This window comes from Rissa tridactyla, chromosome 15, assembly GCF_028500815.1.
Source record: "Rissa tridactyla isolate bRisTri1 chromosome 15, bRisTri1.patW.cur.20221130, whole genome shotgun sequence".
Classification (NCBI taxonomy): Eukaryota; Metazoa; Chordata; class Aves; order Charadriiformes; family Laridae; genus Rissa; species Rissa tridactyla.
Window position 1 is genome coordinate 7,071,771 of NC_071480.1, and position 22,274 is coordinate 7,094,044.

At 50.2% G+C, this 22,274-nt stretch overlaps 1 protein-coding gene across 7 annotated transcripts in view; it reads left to right on the forward strand.

The window, feature by feature from the left end:
* The window catches only part of MXRA7 (matrix remodeling associated 7), a 30,576-nt gene extending 13,814 nt beyond the window's left edge, over positions 1-16,762 (forward strand). For 2 of the 7 annotated variants that reach the window (XM_054221692.1, XM_054221696.1), the window contains 2 exons: positions 1,054-1,153; positions 15,618-16,762. In XM_054221692.1, the coding sequence (XP_054077667.1) occupies positions 1,054-1,153; positions 15,618-15,732 (215 nt within the window). In that variant the 3' untranslated portion in view covers positions 15,733-16,762. Of the gene's footprint in view, positions 1-1,053; positions 1,154-3,692; positions 3,774-10,740; positions 12,498-15,617 lie in introns of those variants that run through there. The other 5 variants (XM_054221695.1, XM_054221699.1, XM_054221693.1 and 2 more) reach the window with 5 other exon arrangements.
* Positions 16,763-22,274: the final 5,512 nt, after the last annotated feature.

The following is a 22,274-nucleotide window of genomic DNA, read 5'->3' on the forward strand; positions in this document are numbered from 1 at the left end:
TGAAGCAGCCGAGTCCTGCAGTCCTTGGGAGATAAAGGCTCACAGATAAACAGCCCACAGATAACCAATAAAGGCAACTACCCGAAGGAGCCGCTCTTCCTGGGCTGCCCTTTGGATCGACCTCCACTCCTGCTGTTTTCTCCCATCTGTAGGAAGATAAAGCAGGGGAGAGGTTTTTTAAAAGCAAACAGCGCTCGAACAAAATCCGATTGGAAAAGGATCGGCTTTGGCTCAGAGTCCGTGAGCTTCGGTGCTCTAATTAGCAGAAGGCTGAGGCTGGCGAGCCGGGCAGGAGGGCACCCAGGCCTGGAGAAGGAAACCTCGGTCTCCCCTGCAGGTCTGTCGGCTGGTGACAGAGGGACCTGGACCCAGCTGTGTTGGTGCTCCGGGGGCTGCCTTGGCTCAGCTCTGTTTGCAGCCTCGCGATTTTTGGTGTGGCACCTCCTCTTTTCACAAGCTTTGCGAAGGGCTGCGGGAGAGCTGCTGGGCTGCGTGGCCTGGGACAGCTCTGCCTGTGGCACCGTCCCTGAGCCCCAAGCACGGAAAAGGGCCCCTGGACGAGGAGAGGGAGGGAGGGAGGGAGGAGGAATGCAAGTCTGGAGAGAAGCAGAGAATGCTGCGAGCTAATCAGGGCAGGATTAGCGTGCCTTGATAAGCCAAGATGGGCCTGCGAGGCTTTGATTCCAAAGACAGCGATAGCATATGGTTCCCGTGCTGTAGGATTTACTTGGATCTGCTTCCAAGCAGGGCTGCTCGCTCCCAGCAGTCCTCACTGTTTCCAGGGCTAGCCGTGGCTGGGAATCCCGCCGTCCTCTGGCCAGCAGCACCTTGGCTCTCCACTGCAATCCACACAGCTTCCCCGGCACTCCTGGAGACTGGAGATGACGGAGGAAGAGTGTTTTGGGGTGGCCATAGTGTTTGGGGCGCGCGTGCAGGAGCAGGGGTCAGCAAACAGCTGGAGGGAACAAGCCCGCTGCTGTTCACCGTTGCTCTCGGGAGGCCTCTGGCTCACACAACCTCTTGCTCTTTGTCTCTCCCTCTCCCACTCTCCAGCTGCAGATGAGACGTTCTCTTTTAAATACAGTCCTGGAAAGCTGAGGGGAAACCAGTACAAGTCCATGATGACCAAAGAAGAACTCGAGGAAGAACAAAGGTAAGTTGAGTTTCCTTTTTCTTTCTGGTTGGCATCCTCTTGAAGCAAGCTGGGTGTCTTCTGACCTCTCTCTCCCCAAACCGCCTTGGTAGCTTTGGGCTCAATGCCACATTGCACTATGGTCTAGACCTCTCCCACCCAGGAAGACATGAGAGCAAATAAAGTCACGCCGATTTAGGAGATGGAGACACCGTGGCCCTATGTACCTTTGGAGCTGTTCGAGCTCCTTCTCTGGATGCTTAGACCAAACTTTCCAGCTGATGCAAGCTGGTGTAGTTCCCCTGATCCCATTAGCACCACGTTGATTTACATCTGTTGAGGGTCTGATCTCTAGCTACTTCCCCTCCCTTTACCCTGTGGATGGCCTCCAAACCGAGGACATGGGCATAGCTCAGAGATACTGGAGCAAAGTGAGTGAGTGTGGAGCTTTAGAGGTCACTGTGATGGTGCTGAGGCTGGAGATGTCCCTACCCAGGGCTGGCTCCTCAGCTGTAAGTGGTGGGAATTTGCCCTGCAGCGGTAGAGATGGAGAATTGTCCATCTCACCATTTTTGGTAAAGTTTCCTCCTGAACATGAGCCCTACGTGGGGAAAAAAGGAAGAGCCTGTCCTGTTACCAAAACCAAGTTTTCTAGCTCAAGATTTCCCAGCCCATACAAGGGAAATCAACCCCAACCTTGCACCTCAAGCTGCAAAGCCCTACCCAAAGCCAGCCTGTGCTGTCAGTGTGAAGTCTCTGCCCACGCGCAGGAGGAGTCCTTCAGCCCAAGGGCATGCAGCGCCCACGCTAAACCGGAGATGTCAAACCCCACAGGCAAGGGCTTTGCCCTAGAAGCAGGCCCCGTGGCAGGCTGCTCCCTGTGCAGCTCATACCCCTTCCCTCTTGGGCGACCTGCAGGGAACTGATTTCCCAGTGGTGGCTCAACAAGCCTGGGAGATGTCGTTCTCTCCACTGGTGTCCCAAGGGCTGTGGGACCCAACAGTGCACCTCCTGGAATGATTTGGGGAAATTTGTCACCCCTTGCCTGTGATGCCAAGGTCTAAGTACCACCACAACCGGCGTGGTGTAAAGGCCTGACACAGACCAAGTGGAAACTTGAGTGCAGCAGGGAAGGCAAGGATGGAGGGATCACACCTCGCCCCTGGGGCAGGCATGCTTCTGCTGGCAAGCCTTGCCTCGTGGCCCTTGGGCAACATCTCTGTGTCACCAGCGACTGGGCTGGCTGAGGTTTGTCTCTGTGGTGTAAGCAGGACATCGGGGTAGGCAGCGTAAATCCAGAGCCCTGGCTCTGACACATGCTCCCTCTGTTCCTGCAAAAGACTCAGGTGGTGCACAGGGCTCCGTGCAGGCTGCCTTCACTAGCCAAACCTGCAGCCGTTCTTTCCGTGTCAAACTCAACTTTCCCAACAAGACAAGAGATGTCTTCCCTTTCTCCCCTGGCTTCTGGGCTCCCAGCGGCCCTCAGATCTTGGCCTTCACCTGCCTTACAGCACTGCCAGGAGCAAAGATCTGCAAGGGCTGCATGCTCTGGGGTCAGCAACAGAAATGAGCTCCGGTTTCCTCTGGCATGGGGTTTATTCTGCATTGGTGGCATCAGGAACGATGTTGCTTGCTTTCTTCCTTTTGTTATTTTTTTGTCGTGCCTGAAGCCCCCAACCTGTAAAACGCTAAGCAGGTCTGTTAGTGTCACCTGGGGAGGGTGGTGGTGGAATGAACTGAGTGAATGTGAGAGAACGGGGAATTGCTTTTCAGGATCCTGTGACGCACCAATGCAAAAACCTACCTGCAGCAAAGCAAATTCAAACCTTTTGCACCCACAGCTCCATCCACACCAGCTGAGCAATCGCTGCTCGGGTTTTCAGGGCCAGGAGTCCTGCAGGGCCTTGGGCTGGTTCCTCTGTGCCAACAAATGCACCTGCTGTCACCTGGGGACACTGAGGGGACACGTGTGGGCAGCGGTGGGACAGGCGGGTTGTACTCAGGACTGTAGAACAGGCTCCAGGGGGCGATGGACCTTTCCTGGGCATGTGGGACCTCCCAGGCATTGCTGCTCACCTCTGCCTGGAGTGGTCCCAGGGCAGGACAGTGCACCTAGAACCGAAGGACAGCCTGGGCATCGCATCCCTTGGCGGCTCTCAGCAGCCTTCCCCACCGAGGGCCGTTGGCAGTCGTGTTTTTCCTACTGCTCCTTTATTTTCTTCTCTTCTGTATTTTTGTTGTGCATTTCTTGAAGGCAGCTTTGTGAAATTTTTTTTTTTTTTTTTTTTGTCTTGCTTTGTTGCTGGCTTTACTTTCCTCTCCTCCCCCCGCCCCCCGCCAAATCTTCACCGCGGCATCAGCAGCTTTTCATTTCAGGCCTCGCAGGCGGTGTCGGGGGGCAGGGCTGCTGCCAGGTAAGCTCCCGGGCGAGCTGAGCGCAGCGGCTCGGCCCCGTCCTGCATCCTTCTCCCTCGGCGGTCCCGTCCCTCTCCCCACCTCCATGCACCCCCACCATGCCGCTGATTCGCTGTGACCCAGGTTTGCCACCTTTATGTTGCAGGATTGAGCTGACCTCTGATCTCACATCTCTGTAGCGAGTACCTTAGGTCCTCGGCCACAAACATTCTTGCAAATCTTTTTGGTAAGGACGCGCTGTTTCTTAGAAGTAGTGGTACCACTGATAACATCTGCTAATGTGTTGTTTGGTGGCGGGGTTTTTTTTTTTGCTTTTGGGTTTTATTTTCTGGGGGACAGTTTGATTGCCTGTCCCACCTCCCTCCCCACATCCCTCCCCTTTCCCTCCTCATAACGGATTAATGAGTCCGCTCCCCTCTGCCTCCATCTCGCTTTCCGTGAGCCCTCTGGGGAATACGTGGGCTCTCACCTTCGGATGCTCAGCTCTTCCGTCTTGGATGCCCGAAGTTGGACATCCCACGACTACTTCTGTTCACTGATTTGAAAAATTAGGGCTGCTGACTCCGTGGGTAGTTAGTCCTAAGGTGTGTTGCCAGAGCTGAGACAGGCTTAGTTTTTGCTTTTAGCCCTGTCAGCCCTCCAGTTTTCCCACGGACCAACAGGCTCCCGTGTGAAGCAGCTTGTAAGCAACGTCCCAAAAATGCAAATGGTCCCTCAGATCCCCTTGAGGCTACTTGTGGTGTTGATCAGTAGTCTACGAGTCTCAATTTAGGGACCCCAAATTTTGGAGGTGCCTTTTCCAGAAAGAGCTATAGGACTTCAGACAGGAGAGAGCAGGCATGCAGTAGACTGGGTTATTTAATGAAAAACCCACTTCTGCTCTCCAGAAGCTGTGGTTGTCTTGTCTAGTATTCACTTGAGTCCTGTGGCTTCAAACTGGTGCTAAATCTGGACTAAAAGGGGAAGGAATGTGACCTTTAGTGAGTGATGCAACTTCCTGCCTCTTGTTACTTCAGTCTTAAAAAACAGAGGGACTGCTCAGTGAGGGAGGAGGACAGTAAACGTAGTTGGCAAATACATCTGCTGGGGTGGCGGCTGTGCCTGATCACACCTGGTGGGTCACCAGTACTTCTAGAACAGAAGCACATAGCGTTTGCTCCCCTGGGGGAGAAAAACAGTCTGGGCAGGAAGGGGAAGAGTGCAGGGAAGGATGTAGCCCTTAGTCAAGCCAGCACAGCGTGTTTCCCGAATCCTTCTCTTCTGCACCTGAGGCTTTTGGCCATCTATTGCCAACCGTAGCTGCCATGGTGCAATGCACTGGTTCAGAAACATGACTCATAGCAGCACAGCTTGTCCCCGTTTGGACAGGGCTGAGTTGTGTAGGCACGAGACACAGCCCACAAGGGCTGACCGTTAGGTGCTGCTTGTCCCGGCTGGGCACCTTGTGCAGATGAGGGAGGAAGAGGAGGGATTCCCCAGGGTGCCTTCAGGGCCTGGCTCGCATGGATGGCTTGAAGGGGTCTCTGCCAGGTGCTTTTCAAACCTCCCTTGAGGTTGAAAGAGGTTAGTGTTTGGTTTTTATTTTTCAGTTAGAAAGGAGTACGATCAGGACTCTGTTGAGCATTGACAACTGCGACAAGGCTCCACTCACAGTAAAAGAGAAAACAATCAGGAGAAACGACTCCCTTGGGTCTCTGCTTTCAGTTCTCTCTCTCCATGAGGCAGAGCAGGTCCCAGCCAAGTCTTGGCTGGCTTTGGAGATGCTGAGGGATCGAGCTGTCTGTGCTCTGTCCTTGCCACTCTTCGCTGTGTGTGTTGACTGGAGAAAAGAGAGAGGATCCCATCTGACGGTCTGTGGAAAGGTCTCTCCTCTTTGTCGTCTCTCTTGTTTCTGGGATTTAGGAAGAGGTGGGGGTAGAGAGCGAGAAGCTGCCCCATGGGGCCTCAGCTTGGGCACCCTTGCAGATCCCTCGAGCAGGGTCTGAGTGAATGGCACCAAACTGCTCAGCCACACTCTGCTGTCTGCAGGTGCCGCTCACGGATGGAGCAGCTGATCCCCCAGACCACAGTCCAGCCGCTGTAAGACTGAGAAGAAAGGGATGGCTGCCCAGTTTCTTTGGCTAATGGGCTCAGTTCCCACAGCCAGGCGACCCATTCTAGGAGCAAGTTCTCCTCCTGCCTCTCAATCCTCTCATCTCCTGGCCAGTTATGGATGGGTTGACACTGCTTGAATCCAGACTAGATTTAAGCCTAGGGCTCAGCTGGAAGTTGGAATTCATGCAAGGGGAACTGGATGGCTGTAAATCTCACGCTCAGTCCTTTTGGTGGTAATTTAGCAATAGAAACCTGTCCCCTCCCCAGCTGGGTTCAGAGTACCTCTTGGTTACCAGGCAGTGAATAAAACTGGGCTTGGACCCCGGAGTTTCAGCAAGGCAGGGTGCCCTGGACAGATCCTGGCTCTAGGGAATGGCAGAGAGGAGAGACCTTCCGCTGCCCTGCCAGACATCCCAGATCAAATTGGGGATGCAGCTGTGGCTTGAGGGAGAACCGAGCTGAAGGAGACAATGCTCGTGGTGACAACTCTGGAGCACACAAGGCCAGGAAGCAGCTGCAGGGGTTTAACGACTGTGTTGACAGACCTTGACATTTCAAACATCTCCACTGCTGGCCCTCCAAAAATAAGTGGGTGGACTGGGCTGGGGGCGGTTGCATTTTGGGAGAGCTCTTCATCGGCATCTGTCCCTGTCCACCCCCCGCATTGTCATCACATAGCCCTGGCTCGCTTGCTTGCTCCCCCCTCTTTATAGCATGGGATTTGGGCCTCTTTCTCCTCCCTTTTGCTAACCTTCACCCCCAACCCAGCGGCTTTGCTGTCCTGTCCTGTCCTGTCCGGCATGATGCTTCTTTTGGATGAGGGAAGCTGGTAAGTTTGGGCTTTCTTTGGGGTTTTATTATTTGTTTGCTTTTCATCTTCTGCAGCACGATAGTCATCCTGGGCTGAGGGAGGAGGTGTAGCAGCAAGGAACTGCAAAGACTAGGGCCACGGGACTCTTCAGGTCAGGCTGGCCACTGCTTCACTGTGGTCACCAGCCACGGGGATGGCACCAACCGTGGGCAAGGCTGCTTTCAGCTGCAAAATACCCAGCACATGGGGCACGTTTCCTTCCCACCTGCCGCTTGCTAAGAAAGGGGCACTGTGAGTTTGAGGGTCCTTGATGAGCTCCCCCTGCTCTGATGCTCCCTCTGTAGGAGCCAGACTCCGCTTGTAAGAGGAGGGAGTCTCCTGGTGGCCCTGTGCTGTTCCCTGCCTCCACCGTATCCCTGGGGAAAATGTCCTCTGACCTATGAGATGTCAGTGGACTTGGGCTCTGGCCCTATTTATAGAGCATTTGATTTGAGTCATGAGTCCCCCAGCAGCTTTAAAAACTGAGGAACACAGGATGCCTCCCTCAGAAACCCAGGGAAGGGGAGGCCAGGAAGCCCCTTCCCCGTCTCCTCCCATCCCAGAGAGGAAACTTTTGCAAGCTCCCCCATAGTCTTCGCAGGGTGTGAGTCTCTGACCCTGCCCTGGCGTGAGATTTCAGACCAGACAGCAATTCTGCTTCAGCTCCTGGGTTTTTTTCTTTTGGCTCAGGTCCTGAATTGTCCTAGCTTGTGGCTGCTTCTCCGTGTCTCCCTCACCCAACGCTCACAATTTGTCTTCATCTGCTTCTGCTTAATCCCGTGCGGCGTGGGCAGCTTGCCGTTCTCTATCTGCTGACTCTCTGGGAGCCTGGCTCTGCCTCTCCTGCGGCTCCCCTGCGGCCAGGGGAGTCCGAGGGTTGCGGGGAATCGGGGCATCACACCAGGCTGGGTACAAGCTGGTAGACAGTGAGCTGGAGCACAACCACTGAGTGATGGAGGAAAGCACAGGCTGGCCCGTCCATGGCTTTCCCCACTGCTGCGGCGTTGGCTGGGGGGTCAGGAGTGTTGCAAGAGGATGGGTACATGATGAAGGAGGTGATTGTGGCCACTTGGCTGAGCTGGCTGGGAGCTTGAGCCACCTTCCTGGCTGTGCTTTGGCCTTTTCGGCTGTTGCTGCTGTGGCTGGGAAAGGCAGGAGGCTTCCGCCTTGAAACAGCGGTGGGCAAGGTCCACTCAGGGGTGCCCAACCCCAACGACTCCTTGCCAGCCCCTGTCCGAAAGGCACTGGGCTTGTGCTCCCTGGTTGTGCCGGCTCCGGCAGCCTCGACTGCTTTCCTGGTGTTCCTGAGGAGCAGTAGGTATTTCCCGAGGTTGTGAGCACCTTTCGACTTTTCTGTCCCACTGGAGGAGTTTTGGATTTATGTAGATAGAAGCTCCCTTTGGTACCTCTCACTGTCCCACTCTTTTCTAAGCACCAACTGTCTCTCCCTGTTCTGTATTTAAGTCCACTCTCTCTGTTTTACCTTTGGCTGAAGCAACTGGCCCACGCTTTTGGGACCATGGGGAAAGCTTAGATTTAGTATGTCATTCCTCATATTCTTCCTGCAGTACCGTGATCCCGGTCAATACCGGGGTATGGTTTCTACCAGAAATGAGATGGTAGTTGTCCTCATGGTAGGGAAATGGGAAGCAGTGGTGATGGGACCATCCCCAGCAGTGAAATGGCAGGGAAATGCCTGAGGAAGAGCTTGACCACCCGGTGCCTTTCTTCCCTGCTCTTGATCCTCAAGGGTCAATCCTAGCCCATCTGGATTGAAAAAAGTCTGGAGCCAGATTGCTATCTGCCCTCTGGCCAGGATTTCAGACCAGAGGACTGATGTTCCTGAGAAGCTGAGCACCTGCTCCCTCTGCCAAGGGAAGGAGCTGGGAATGGTCTGCACTTCAGAAAATCAGCTTTCCTGAAAAGGGCACAAGCGATTGCCAGAGATGGTTACAACAAGATGTTTTGGGATGTCCTTGGAATGGGTCAGGACCCCTTTGGAAAGTTATCGTCTATGGATGGGCTACAGGATCTCCTGACCTCCTGCTGTGGATTTCGTGCACATAAGGGATAAGGACATATGAGATTCCCCCAGCCCGCCCCGTGTGTCAGTGCTGGGATGCTGTCTGCTCTCAAAGGCAAGAAGCCCATAGCCTTGTGCTGATGCCATGGCTGAGCTGGAGAGAGGGGAATCCTTCTGAGGCCACCAGAAGGACATCCAGTTTCCATGCTTCAGGAGAAGCACGGTCTTTTGAGACCTTCAGTACCTGAGCTTCCTTCATAAGCCAGGACCTGCCCTTGACTGAGCTCCTTGTTCTCCAGCTCTTCCTTGCATGGAACCATGTCCAGCTGAGGAATTGTACGATTTACTGACTTGGCCTTCAGCTGGGGCCAGAGCAGAGGTATTTGGATAATTTGTATCTGAAGAGAGGATATGGCCTTCCAGCAAATGAAGACTCTAACCTGGTTTGATTGAGGTGCTGCTAGGGGAAAGCATGCCAATCAGGCTGATCTCATCGTTCAAGGCAAATGGAAAGGAGGGAAGAGCCAAGGCTAAAGAGTGGCTCAAAGCTCTTGGCCTCCATCCCAAGCGAATTAAGTGTCTCAGGCTCCATGGCAGCAATGTCAGAGTTTCTCAGCCTGGGGGGTTTTATGGCCTTAATGTCCCCAGTGATGGACTGTCTCATGCTCTTTAGCCTAATCCCCCTCACAGCTTGCTCCAAGAGCAGTAAGGGGTATCCCTGTTGTGCAGATGGGGAATTTATGGCTCTGACAGACTTCCTCCATTAGGTTCATGCTTGGTTTAAGATCTTCTCACCCCAGCTGTCAGCCTGGCCCTGTCCTGGAGGTGAGTATCCCTGCGAGAGGCTGCAGCCAAGCCCCATCCACCCTCCCTGACATCCTCCATCCCTCACCGCTCCAACTGCAGCGTTCTGGAGGGGACTCTCCTTCTGGGCCCCCGTGGCAACGAGCTTATGCCCTCGCGCATGAAATCTGATTATGCTTGCGTGACTTGAGCGGGATGATCCGATCCTCAGCGCTGCGAATCTTGCAGAATGATTATCCACTTCGGAGAATTTCCTTTCTTTGTCCTAATGGGCCAGCTACTGAGCCTCCGCAGCGTTGCTTGAGTAACCCTGATTCCACGTGATGCTTCAGCCTGTATCTCCCATCCGGGATCCGGGTCGCCGGCTGCACTTGGGAGGCTGCTGGAGAAGGCAACCTTTTTTGCAGAGGATTGAGGAAGAGATGAAGCTGTAACTTGCCTTCATGCTGTGGCTGGCAGGAGCAGGGGACTTTCAAATGGGGCTCAGGTATTATGGGCAGTGAACCCTACTGAATCCAGGAGGAATTAAGCTGGGGTGCTTTTGTGTGTGTTTGTAAGTACCCAGGTAAGGTGTGTTGTAGTTTCCCTCTACCTCAGTGCAGGTCTCTGTGCCCACGGGCAGCTGCCCAGCCTACTGTCAGGTGTTTCCCACTGTGGACGGTTGGGCCATGAGAGATGCTGGGGCAGTAAGGGCAGAGTACCTGAAAGGTTCCAGCTGAGAACAAGGGACCACATTTTTTAGCCCTAACTCTGCTAACAACATGCTGCAAGACCTCAGGGACTGCCTGAATGTCCTCACCCATAAAACACATCTAATATCTCACCTTCCTTCCCTGGGATGTGGGGAGACCTTCCCATCAAAAGGAAGTCTCATGACCTGTAGGGAGTCTGGGGTTTTTTGCCTCTTTCCTTTGAACAGACACATCTGTAGGAAGATTGAGAAAGGTCGACCTGTTCAGGCACACTGCTCTGTGAATCCAGTACTCATTCCCGGCTCATCTGGCTGCAGGTGGGAAGAGGAATCTGGGCTGGACGAGGGTGCCAGTAGCCCAGGGAGGCTCTGCACAGGACAGTGAGGCAGAAACACCTGAAGCTAACGAAGGCTTCTAATTAGCTGGGCTTCTCCATTTCTCATCAGTAGGTCAGAAGGGTTATAACTTAGACTGGTGCCAGACGAGAGGATTCGCACTTCTGGTTGGGTTTCGACTATCCTGCTGCAGTTGATGAAGCAAAGTGCCGCCTCCTTAGAGGTGTGAGGTTTGCAAACAGTGGCTTGTTCTGCCCTGAGGTAGGAAGCTGTTTTGCCTTCACCCCAACACACACTGAGTCTTCCCCCTGCTCGTTTATGTGAATAATAATGAACCAACCTGAGGGGTGAAATGACTGAAATGATTTCTCTTCTCTCCCTGTTTCTCTTTGCAGAACTGAAGACTATATGAAGTTGTCCCTAGCCTCCTCCTAAAGGCATCCCTTGGCATCTTTAAAGGCTTGAGAGAAATACCAAAACCAACCAAACACACCCATAAGAGAAATCCATAAACCCTCAAAACTTGGGATCCCCTCTTGGTCTGAAGTTGAGTTCTTCAAAAACTCCTGTGGTGTCAAGTTTGAGGAGATCCTGTTGTGTGGCTCCATGGAGTGGGGCAGGGCGCAAGCAGTGACTTCAGTTGTGTTTGGGGGCCTGGGATGAACCATCCTCCCTCTCCCCCAAACAGAACCCAAACTGGACACTAAATATGCAGCAAGTCTATTAGTTGTGTTCATTACCATGTATTAGGCCTGCCATGAAATCTGTGCTGTTCCTTTATTGGGGTGGGCAAACCATAGCTCTTCTCCCAGACCAACCTGGACCTTATACCAGACTATCAAGTTGTTTCTTCCTGGGGCCAAACTCCTCTTCATTGCTGGGGGGTGGGAACTGCCTATGATTCCAAATCTTGTACAACGCTGCTTTATTCTGAGGGGTGGAGGGACAAAGTGGGGTCCAGGTGAGGGATGGCAGACGGTAGCTGGACTGACTCAAATCTCGCTTCTGTAGTTATTTTAGCAGAGAGCTGCTTCTGTAGGTAGACAGAAGACTCGAGAAGTGACAAAGGTTGATAGTTTAGCTGTTCTGCTTGTGGTGGAGGTTTAGGAGACCACACTTTGGCTGCTGTTAATATCTGGATTCTCACTTTTCCCTACTCCAGTTCCCAAGAGGAGAGACCCAAGGAGGTAGCTATGGCATGAGGGGTTCCCTCTGGCTCAGGATGAGATAGTGGGGGTCCTGGAAGAGACACCCTCCCCATTCCTCTGCCGGCTTGCTGTTCCAGTGCTCTCTTTTGCTAGCCCTGTGGCTTGTCCGCTGGAGCCAGAGCTCAGCATTGCTCCTCAGCTGTCCCATACGGAAGATGAATTCGGCTGGGCGGGTATATCTGCTTCAGACACAGCAGGTTTCAAATCAAACCCAGCTGGTTTGTGAGAGTGAGACGAGGGTCCGAGTCCTCTAGCGATGTTGTAGAAACACCAGGCTGGGTGGGGACGTGTCCTTCAAAGTTTCACTGCCGGACAACTGCCTCTTGGCTAACGCTGCAAACATATCAGAAACCCAACGGGCGGGTTTTGTGGTTGTTTTTGGTTTTGTTTTTTCCTTTTTAGTTCCTATGCAGACAATACTTGAAACCTTGTACACAGTTGTCCTTTCCAGCGCCTGGGGTTGGCAAATTCTTAATAAAAGGGCTCATTTATAGAACAGCAGGAGGCTTCAGCTTTAGAAGAGGCTGGGCTGCCCCTTCCCAGCTGACAACTGCAAGCGTGTTCAGGGGTTTGCATATGAATTTAGGCACATCTGGACCCTCTGCTTCAACATCCTGCTGGTACAGCCGCTGTCTCCCCTCGGTGCTGGCTGGCTGACTCTGTGTCCCGAGCACCCAACTATGCAAAGAATGCCTTATATACATTGTGTTTAAGTTACACGGCAATATGTACGTTGAGCAAAGTCTATAGTTGAGTCCAGATTTTTTTGCTTGTGGCAGCAAGTCAAGCTATTTCTTCAACTCAAATGGCTGTCTGAGTATTTTTTTACTTTTGTTTGTTTGTTTTATATCTGATGGTGGCTCTTACACAAAGGACTGTAATTCTAGTGGCTTGAATCTGTAAAAATTGCCTTTGTTTGGTCCAATAAACCTTTGAATAGTTTATTTGGTTTGTGCTTGTTCTCCCTGCTTCCAGCAGCTTGTAACTTGTTTCTCAAGAGATTTGGGTTGAAAATCGGGATTTTAGGTTAGAGGTACATTCTGCCCTCCTGTGCCTTTTACCCCATAAATGATTGGCTTCCTTAACAATAGAGTCAGACCAGTGGCGAAAGTCAAGGATTTTCTCTTATTTCTCCTGGGGGCAACGCAGCGTTGCAGCAGGAGCCTGGTCTTGTTTGGCTGCAGAGCAATTAGCGGCGTTCCCAATGCGGAGCTCTGCCCGGGATTTCGGCTGCTGTGAACGCGGGTGCCGAGCTGTTCCTGAAACGGAGATCTCCATTAACGTACCTCCAGCTCACTGCCCCAAACCTCCAGTTAATTGTAAAACTCTTGGATGAAATGTCTAAAAAGAGCCTAAGGGAGTTAAGTATGCAAATTCAATTGCCTATCAAGACGAATTAGGCTGCTTTGAAAATCCTTAATTAATCTATTTTGTCAGCAATAAGTAAAATCCTGTTTGACCTCCTGAATCCAAGTGGTTTTGAGGACAGCACTTACAGGAAGAGAGAATGATTTTACTTGTGAATGGGGTAGGTTTGACCTGAAATTATCAAAAAAACCCCCAACCTGGAGCACTACAAAGTTGTTTTGCAAGGTCGCCTTTGATAGAAGATCCTTTTTGACGCCTTACTTCTCCTTCCCAGGCTCTTTTTTCTCTTTATCTTTGTTTTGCTCTCCCTTTGTTGTAGATTATGTAGTGCAGAGAAGTAAGAGCAGTAACATCTCTTTTTTATTTCTGCTTTTCAAATGCACAGTCATGATATTTAAAGTTGAGGGGAGAGCCAAAATGCATTGACGTTGGGCTTAAAAAAATAGAGTGAATATTGTCTGTGCTCGTGGTTTGGAGACAAGGAAAGGGGCCTTTGGGGAGGTTTCAGCAATGTTAATGTCTGTGAAATAACGAGCAAGGGATGCAGACCTGTGTGGAGCACTCCCAGCCGGCATGCATTTCAGACACGCGAGGCAAAGCTCTGTATTGAATTTCTCCCCACCAGACTGGAAATGTGCCCTCTGGTGCCCAGCGGTGATCTAAAATAAAATATTGATCACCAACGACTTGTGCTTCCCTTCCTCTCGTCTGGAAAGGGCGGTTGGATGCTGTTTGTGCGAGCACAAAAAAAATTACAGAAGAACCAGACAAATCCAGGCACTTGACAGCCTGTGGCCAGAGCTTTTGTAACCAAAAGATCCCACATCATTATCAGGATATGTTTGGCCTTAGGACAACTGCATTTTAATTGCAATAGAAAAGAATTGGCAAATGAGCTTTCTTTTGCCAGGATCTGCTTTTTTCCCTGCCCTGCCTGCTGCAGTGGTGCTGGGAGGACAGTCTGCTGGTCTTGCTTCTGCTGGGGCTTAGCCCAGGAGAGGGGAAAATGCAGAGCCCCACTCAGCAGGAGCTCAGCACCCGAAGGCTCCTCTGCTTGTTCTTCACTGTCTCCTTCCGTTGATCTTGTTCGTGGTGTGGTTGTTTCTGATGTGTTGATGCCGTCCCCTCTTCTTTTGAGCAAAGACTGCGTCCTGGTTTTGCCTGTCAATAGGTATTTCTACCTCTCCTGTTGCTGGAACAGCTAATAACTTGTCCACACAGGACTTGCAGGAAGACTACCTCAGGTTAACTAATGGCGTGTATTTAAATGGATTAATTACAGTGTATTAAAGTCCTATGCGGAAAGCTGGCTGTGATGGCGACAGAGGACTCTTGACAGGGTGACCATGTGGAAGTAAAAGCCAGAGTCTGTCTTTCTAGCCCAGGGGAGTTCTAAGGATGCTAAACAAGCAGGATGAGCTGGGATTGCGGCAGATCTGTGCTCTGAGCTGATGGGCTGTCGCTGAATTCTGGCCCCACAGTCACGTAGGGACAAAACGAGACTTGAAGTAATACAAAGTGCTTCTCCCCTGTTACAGCCATAAAGCACCACAACCTCATTAGTTCTTTTAATCTCACACAGGAGAGTCAGGGATGAGGTGAGCTAGGCAACACTGCCATCTCATCCCAATCAGGTTGGGGTCTGGCAACGACAACGAACCAGCCCACAGCCAGCCCTGACCGGAGCCAAGGTGCATGTTCGTTTTTCCCTCAAAGAGGATTTTGTAGACATCAAAATCAGTTGCATCAGTTCACGAGGTACCTGCGAACAAATGACGCTCCTGTGCTGCCCACCCTTCTGTATCCCCGAGTGATGATCAGTAGATGCATGACCAACATAAGCCCTCCTATAAAGCTACCTCAGATAAAGTCCTGTGACAGATAAAAATCTTTGTGCTGCAGGACATACAACAATGGTTAACTACTTCATGTTAGGGAAAAATCAGGATATCATCTGTTACGGGGAGAAGGGAGTTAATCATCTACTGCGGGACTTTGTAGGGATGGAAATCTGAGCTAGATGGTCCACCAGTCAGCTCCTGCCCTCACAGGGATCACCTCGTTGCTGGACTGGCTACATGAGTCCATCTCACCGTTTGACATTGGCAGACGAACTCTCCAATCAAAGCAAATTTCTATCTGTGATCTTATCTTCCAGTGGCTGATTAAAGTCATGTCCACACTGGAAGGTGTAGCCTGGTCTCTAGTTTTAAGACAGGGTATGCATTTAAAATTCCATAGCTATTCCTGAATCACTCTGTATCTACTCATATATATATATATACTCTCATTACAGAATGAAAGGACACTGTCCTGATGAAACTTCATCCCGTTTCATTATGGAGTCTGCTAAAGGGGGACATGTTGGTCTTATGAAATTCCACATCTCGAGTTATCTCGAAACTTTGAGCATAGATAAGCCCTAAGGAACTCCAAAGCTAGTGTTAAAGCAGCCTGTTTTATCTCCATATTTAAAGAACTGCAGAGCGATGTGCAGGATGATTGGATAGATGGAAGGTGGAGGAAGGAGAACCAGAGGCTCTCTCTTTCTTATCTCACATGGGCAGATTTCCTGCAGCCAGGAAGGCTTGTAAAATGACCCGCGTTTGGCTTCGTGTTTCATTTGACCGTGGTGTTCTTGCTCAAAGTGCCTTCTGGGGACTCGCTATTCCTACTTCTCCTTTTCTTCTTGACAGGGTTCAGAGAGAGCAGCTGGCTGCCATCTTCAGGCTCATGAAGGAAAAAAGTGACACATTTGGAGAGATGTCTGAAGGAGACATGAAGGAGCAGCTTAGACTGTATGATATATAACCTTGCAGCCAGTGGAGACTATGCCCAAAAGTCCTCTTGGCCCTTATTATGCAGGACACTGAAGGCTGTAGTGCTATAAACGTGTTTTGGTAGTTATTTTGCAGTTTCAGTTGGTTTTGCAAATGCATATAGGCATGTGATATGTATTTAAAAGACTTGATATTTCTCACCCTTTTTATCTTTTTTCCTTGAAGAGCTATCATGATGCTTTCATCTCGTACAGAGATTTTTACCTCTTTCTGGCTGGCTCATATGTCTCAGTCATACAAAGCAGTTACACTCGCAACTTTTTTTCTGGCCATGCTTTATAAAAATGCACTTTCAAATCTCATCTTTATCAGTTTGATATCTAAAGAAAGCCAAAGATGATAGATGCAAAATGGATGAAAATAATAGAATCGCAGAATAACTCAGGTTGGAAGGGACCTAAGGAGGTCTGTAGACCAACCTCCTGCTCAAAGCAGCATCAGCTATGAGACCAAGCCAGGTTACTCAGGGCTTTATTCTGTTTGGTCTTGAAAACCTCCAAAGATGGAGACTGCACAACCTCTCTTGGCAGAGAGGCTTCCAATCCTGCCGTTAGAAAACAAACAGCCAAAAGCATTAGTGCTCGGATTAGAGGTGAGTCGCTGTTCTCATCTCCTTGGAAGGAACACACTTCATCCTCCTTCGCGCTGGCTTTTTGAAACAAATCCAAGTCGGTTCCGGCTGACCTCGCTGAGCTCATCTTCACGCCTGAGGAAACAGCAGCTAACTTCAACCTGGAAACACAAACATCTCTTCGCCTCTTGACACTGGTAAAGGTAGTACAGAAAGGTGGCTGGCTTTTTTACAAGGGTGATGGTGTCCAACTCAGATCCTGTTCTCATATAAAAATGATGTGGGAAACTAGATACTTAGGAGATGTCTGTGAATTTATCAAGCATTTTGAACAGTCTTGACCAGCCCTTGGTGGTTTGGATAGAGTAAATCAACGAGAATTCCGAATTTTAATTGCATGTCTTCTGGTGTACTTATCTCTCCTATGAAATCCTGTTAAATACTTTAGTATCAGGAAGGATTTTGTCACTTTTAATAACTGCTGACAAAAGGAGGCAACATCTTCTGACCCAGTTTTAGGGAATGATCTCTTAAACCATGAGGTATGCTTTATTTTGTGTAATCCTTTTGAGTCTGGGAACCCAAATATCTCATTTTCTGGTCACTGTTTCCCAATACAGTATATTCTGTAACACCATACTATTTGACTTTTAAGAATCATTTTATCTTCTAATTGTTTTCGTTTAGGTGAAGGCATATTTATTACGACATCAAGCTGCTTTTACTGCCAGTCATGACTTAATCTAAATTTAATGTCTGAAAATTACCTCTTCTTATTCAACTTGAAAGAATTAAGGGGGGAAAGGAGCCTCCTGTGAAACATTGTGCCAGCGTGCTGTGCCCCTAGGCCACGATTTCCTTCGTCAAGCTGTGCAAAGGGAGAAATGAAAAAATTTATATATGGGACTTCTCCCCAGTTCAAAACTGAAAGCAGGATCTTTCCCAAAGCTCTTCTTGCAAGCAAGCAAAGGAGAGTTAAGGTTTAGTTGATTTTTAGTCTTTGTCTTGTAGGCTTTAAAGTTTATTTCCAAAATATTTTTATATTTCTTCTGTACATTTGGGCCTTCTCTGAATAGGAACATTTCTGGAAAAAAAAAACAATATTCCTCAAACTCCTCAGCTACATGTTATGCCAGCAATGATAACCCTGAATAAAGCAGAGCAGCTGGCATTAAACGTGTCCTGCCCATACCAACCCCGAGCAGTGTCACCAAAATGTCAGGATGCTGTTGACAGGGCAGTGGTAAAAGAGCTGGCATTTACTAGGCCCAAATTTAAGAAAGAAATGAAGCTAATTCAAAAGCTTCTGCCCCAGACATGGAACAAAGGGATGTCTAGATGTAAAACCCATGGGTTTCAAAAGGTGCGTTTTTGTCGTGTGCGGTTGCCAGTCCGTAATAAAGAGGAGCCCGCTGGACACGTCTGTGTGGGTCTGTGGCCAGCAGAGGGGAGGTGGCGTTCGGAGGCCGCCTTTGGGGCCTCAGGCTGCCACTGGGGCCTGCGGCGATGGGCTACCTCCTGACCTGGCCAGCTGGCTTCTAATTTCCTTTTCCCTCTGGGGCTCATCAATATTTATATAGGAAATTTCACCAGTTGCTACAGCAGGTTCCCCCCTTCTGGGTACTGTCCTTTAAATAACACCAGGTGCTTTTCCCGGACCCGGTGCAGGGCCGCAGGGAACCGCCGTGGCCGTATGAAGGCAGGCTGGCTCACGGGGCGCATGGCCGGGGCCATCGGGGGAACCTTTCTCCCCTCTGACAAGCTCTGGGGCCGCCAACGCGGGTGGGGAGATCCCGAATACAGCGCTGAGGGGCCTCCCAGGGCCCTTCGCAACATGGAGGCCTGGTTTCCCGTGAACCCCAGCCTCGGCCATGGCTCCTGCCCACGGCTGTGGGGAAGGCGACTGGGAGATGAGGGGATGCAGTCCCCTGCGGTCCAAGGCCGGAGCCTGTGCAGGGCTGGGCGAGTGGCCCCGCTGTGGTAGCCGTCAGCCGCGGGCCGCCCCAGCCTGCTCGCCGTTGGACACGCGTGTCCCCGCTGAGCACCCGTACGGGAACGTGAATGGAGCTGGCTTGTCCCTGCCCGGCCCCCGTACCCGCCGAAGCGAGACGGGAGCGGTGAAATGGCCATCGTGCCGTGCGCATGCGCACTGCCCGGGCGCTGCGTGTGACGTCACACCGCGCCTGCCTGTGCGCGCATGCGCGGGGCGGGGCCGCCCGCCTGGCAGTAAGATGGCGGCGGCGGCGGGCGGGCCTGAGGGCTGCTGCCGGCGGGGCGCGGGTGGACAGGGCTCGGCCGAGAGGCTGAGGCCTCCCTCCAGCGGCGGGGAGGGCTCTACGGCCGTATCTGGCCAGTTGGTGTGCGGCCGGCCGCTCGGAAGGAGCCGTTTCGGTGTCTGTGAGGCGGGCTGCCGTGTGGTGGAGGTAGGGGGGGTTAGGCCTTACCTGGCACCCCTTTGCCAGCCGAGAGGCAGCCCGCCGGGCTCCGGCTCTGTGAGGAATCCAGGTTAACCGGCCTGTGGACTGATACCGTTCACCGGGTGTTTGGCCTGACGCAAAGTCCGTTGAAGTCCATTGAGGGCTGCATAGACGATCAAGGGAAGGGAACACCTCTCTCATGAGGAAAGGTTGGGAGATCTGGGTCTGTTTAGCCTGGAGAAGACTGAGAGGGGAGCTCATCAATGCTGATCAATATCTAAAGAGCGGGTGTCAAGAGGATGGGGCCAGACTCTTCAGCAGTGTGGTAACAGGACAAGGGGCACAAAACGGAACAGGAAATTCCATCTGAACATAAGGAAAAGCTTCTTTAAGGGTAACAGAGCAGTGGAACAAGCTGCCAAGAGGGGCTGTGGAGTCTCCTTCTCTGGAGATATTCCAAACCCACCTGGATGCGTTCCTGCCCAGCCTGCTGTAGGTGGCCCAGCTTTGGCAGGGGGGTTGGACTAGATGATCTCCGAAGGTCCCTTCCAATCCCAGCCATTCTGTGAAGTTGCCAGGACATTCGTTTCAGTGAGTTTGGAGTGGGAGTGCAGCGAGATGAGGTGACTGTGGTTTAAGGTGTTCTTTAGTAAGTCCATGTTTAGTGATAGTTTTGGAATCTGCCTGTGCTGGCGCCTTGGGAAGTGAATCTTCTGCCCATCTAAAAGTGCCCAAAGCAATGTGAAGCGTGGCACGCTTGGCAAGAATGGTTCAGCCTAGGTCTTTGCCAGGATATTATGTAGCCACGTCTTTTATGATGTAGTCCTGACATCCCAGTAAGCATGATTTAGTGTAGCCTAGTGTTACGACTCTTGATCCTGCAGATGAGGGATAGATTGTGTTGTTTTGATCTAATCTTGGGTATATCAGAGAATGAGAGTGTTTTGTTCCACATCACCAGTGTTACTGGACATGTTTCATTTCTCATTAAAGCTCAGGCAGTCTTTGAGCACTAAATGGAGATCCAGGTTTTAAGAAAGCCTGGAACGATTTATTTATGGGCTTTAGTAGGTGTGGGTGGGTGGGTGTGAAGGCAGGGAAAAGAGAAAGCAGAATTCCCCTGCTCTGTCTCTGTAGGTAGCTTTGATAGGGATTTCAGGTTTGGAGACTTTCTCAACAGATCTTTTAAATGAGCTTTTTTGTATAGGTTGCCTCTGGAATTGGGAAACTTTATGCTCTGTGATGCGATAGCATCTGCTTTGCACTCTAGAGCTGGTGTAAGTTATGTGAATTGGGTTTATCCCAGTGCATTAGCAGTGTAGACGAAGTGGACGGCTGTGCCAACAGTATGAGGAATCGTGCCAGTGAAGTTGTCAGGTGTATCTGATAGAGAAGAGGTGGGTTTCCACTGTCCTTTCTTTTGCAGGAAATGGTAATAATGATAAACGGGGAAGAGTGTGGCCCCATACCCACCATAAACCCTCTTGCTTTTTGCACCTATGAGGTTATTTTCCAGCTTACATTGCCTTCTGTGCAGTTAAGGGGAGTTGTAGGATTTTTGCGAACTATGTCAAATATTTTGAATAAATTCCTCTGGGGCATTTCTCAGAATGAATCAAAGGCAAAGGTCCCTGTTAATATCCGCCAGAGGAGAACAAGTAGGAGTTTCCAGACCAGCTTTGGAGTTATCATAACACTAAAAAAAACCCCACTCCTTCCTGCCCCCACCCCAGTCCTTCATGTCTCTTAATCACTGTATCTAGACTACATGCATTTGACAGGGAATTAAATCCACAGTATTTGGAGTTGTAATCATCTGGGTTTATTCCCATAAGAATGGTGGCGACAAAGTTCAAAAATCATGTTGTAGATAACAGTCCATTTTAAAGACTATAATGTCCTCTGACGAGTGAAATAACCAGTTCTGAAATATGCAGTAACTGGTCACTATAAGGAATTTATGTAGTATCAAAGCAGCGAATGTGTGGCATAAGTATCTCCTGTTTTAAGAAGGTATCTATCTTCACCTTCATTATCACCCACGCTTTGGTTGGTGAATCACATTTTGATATAAGGACTATAAAAATGTGAGGTTTTATAGGGATTTTGACATGTTCCAGGAACGTGATCTCGGTGGGACGCTCCTTTTTCAAAAGGGGAAGACCTCTTGTCTGAAATGCTTTATTAATTCCCAAAGTAGGTCAGGAATGCAGTCATTGAGATACGTTATGTGTAGTGAGTGAGTCATGGTGTGAACAGCTATTGGGAATGCTGTGTACTGCTTGTGTTTGTTAAGTGCAGAATTGTATTGGGAACAATAAACTAACAAAGGGGAGATATTACATAGTTTGTTTCATCTTCATTTGTCTAAAAGAAAGGGGATAATTGATCTTTTCCGTGAGAGAGTATTGTTATACCTGCTGTGGGGTTTGAGGCTGTTTTCACACGGTAAGTCAAATTGTTAGGGATGCTGCTATAGAAAGAGATGAAACAGCCAACTGACACCGTCCAGTGGAATCCAAAGCGGTCTCAACACAGCTCCAAAATTGGCAGTGTGAACGGGGCCAAACATGCCAGAGGAGGTTGCGTGCCTTCTCCCTGTGGTCATATGTGGATTCTCTGCAGCATGTCTGGCTGTGAGGTTGTTTCCAGTGGTAAACTCCAAGAGTGAGATATGATGAGTCCTTACCTCCCATTGGGGTCAATTTTTCCACCTCTACAGTGGTTAAGAGGTTGCAGCCCTGGTGGAAGGAACACAGGGAGAGACACTGATGCTGGCAAAGCTGCCTGGCAGTGGAAAGTGTGATTCTTTTTGGAGCTTTTTTTTACTGCTCTCCTGAAACATCCCACCTTTTCTAACCCAAGGCTAAGGTAAATGAAACCCTAAAGCGCTCAGAATGGTAAGAAAGTTTATATGCTGCATTTTCTGCAGATAAATGTAGGTAAATGTGAGGTGGTGGGAGGGTAAAAGTGAGTATTGTTGATCCACTGGATGGTGCTGTTGTTTTATATAAACAGCAGAGAGCTCCAACTGATGACTTCTAGTACTGTTTTGCTTCAGAGAGAATTAAGGAGGATGTGCACAGTCCTTTTCTCCTTAGCAAATCTTTCACAAGTCCTGTATGTTGTGATCCACCTGTTATCCAGCATTCCTGAGACTGGCTAAACTTAGCTTATCACTACAGATGGGAAGACTCATATTTTCTGGGCAATTCCTCCTGATCAGGACCAGAATTTTTCTAAAAAATCTCATTTAAAACTTCCTTCAATCCCGCAGTCCCCAAAAGTTAAGCTTTGTTTCACCTGCGGGATGTATGTTAGTTGGCTCAGTCAAATGCAATAAGCGAGCTAAGAGTCGCTGGAGGAGAAGCTTGTTTTCAGAGTCTGTGGTTATACTTCCTTGTGGGGAAGAGGAGACACGTTCCTCTGATGAAACCACCTTTCCAGAGGCCAGCACTTGAGTTTTAATTTTGTTTGTCTGCCATGGCATCAGCTTGCATAGCATGAGATAAGATCTGAAGTAGG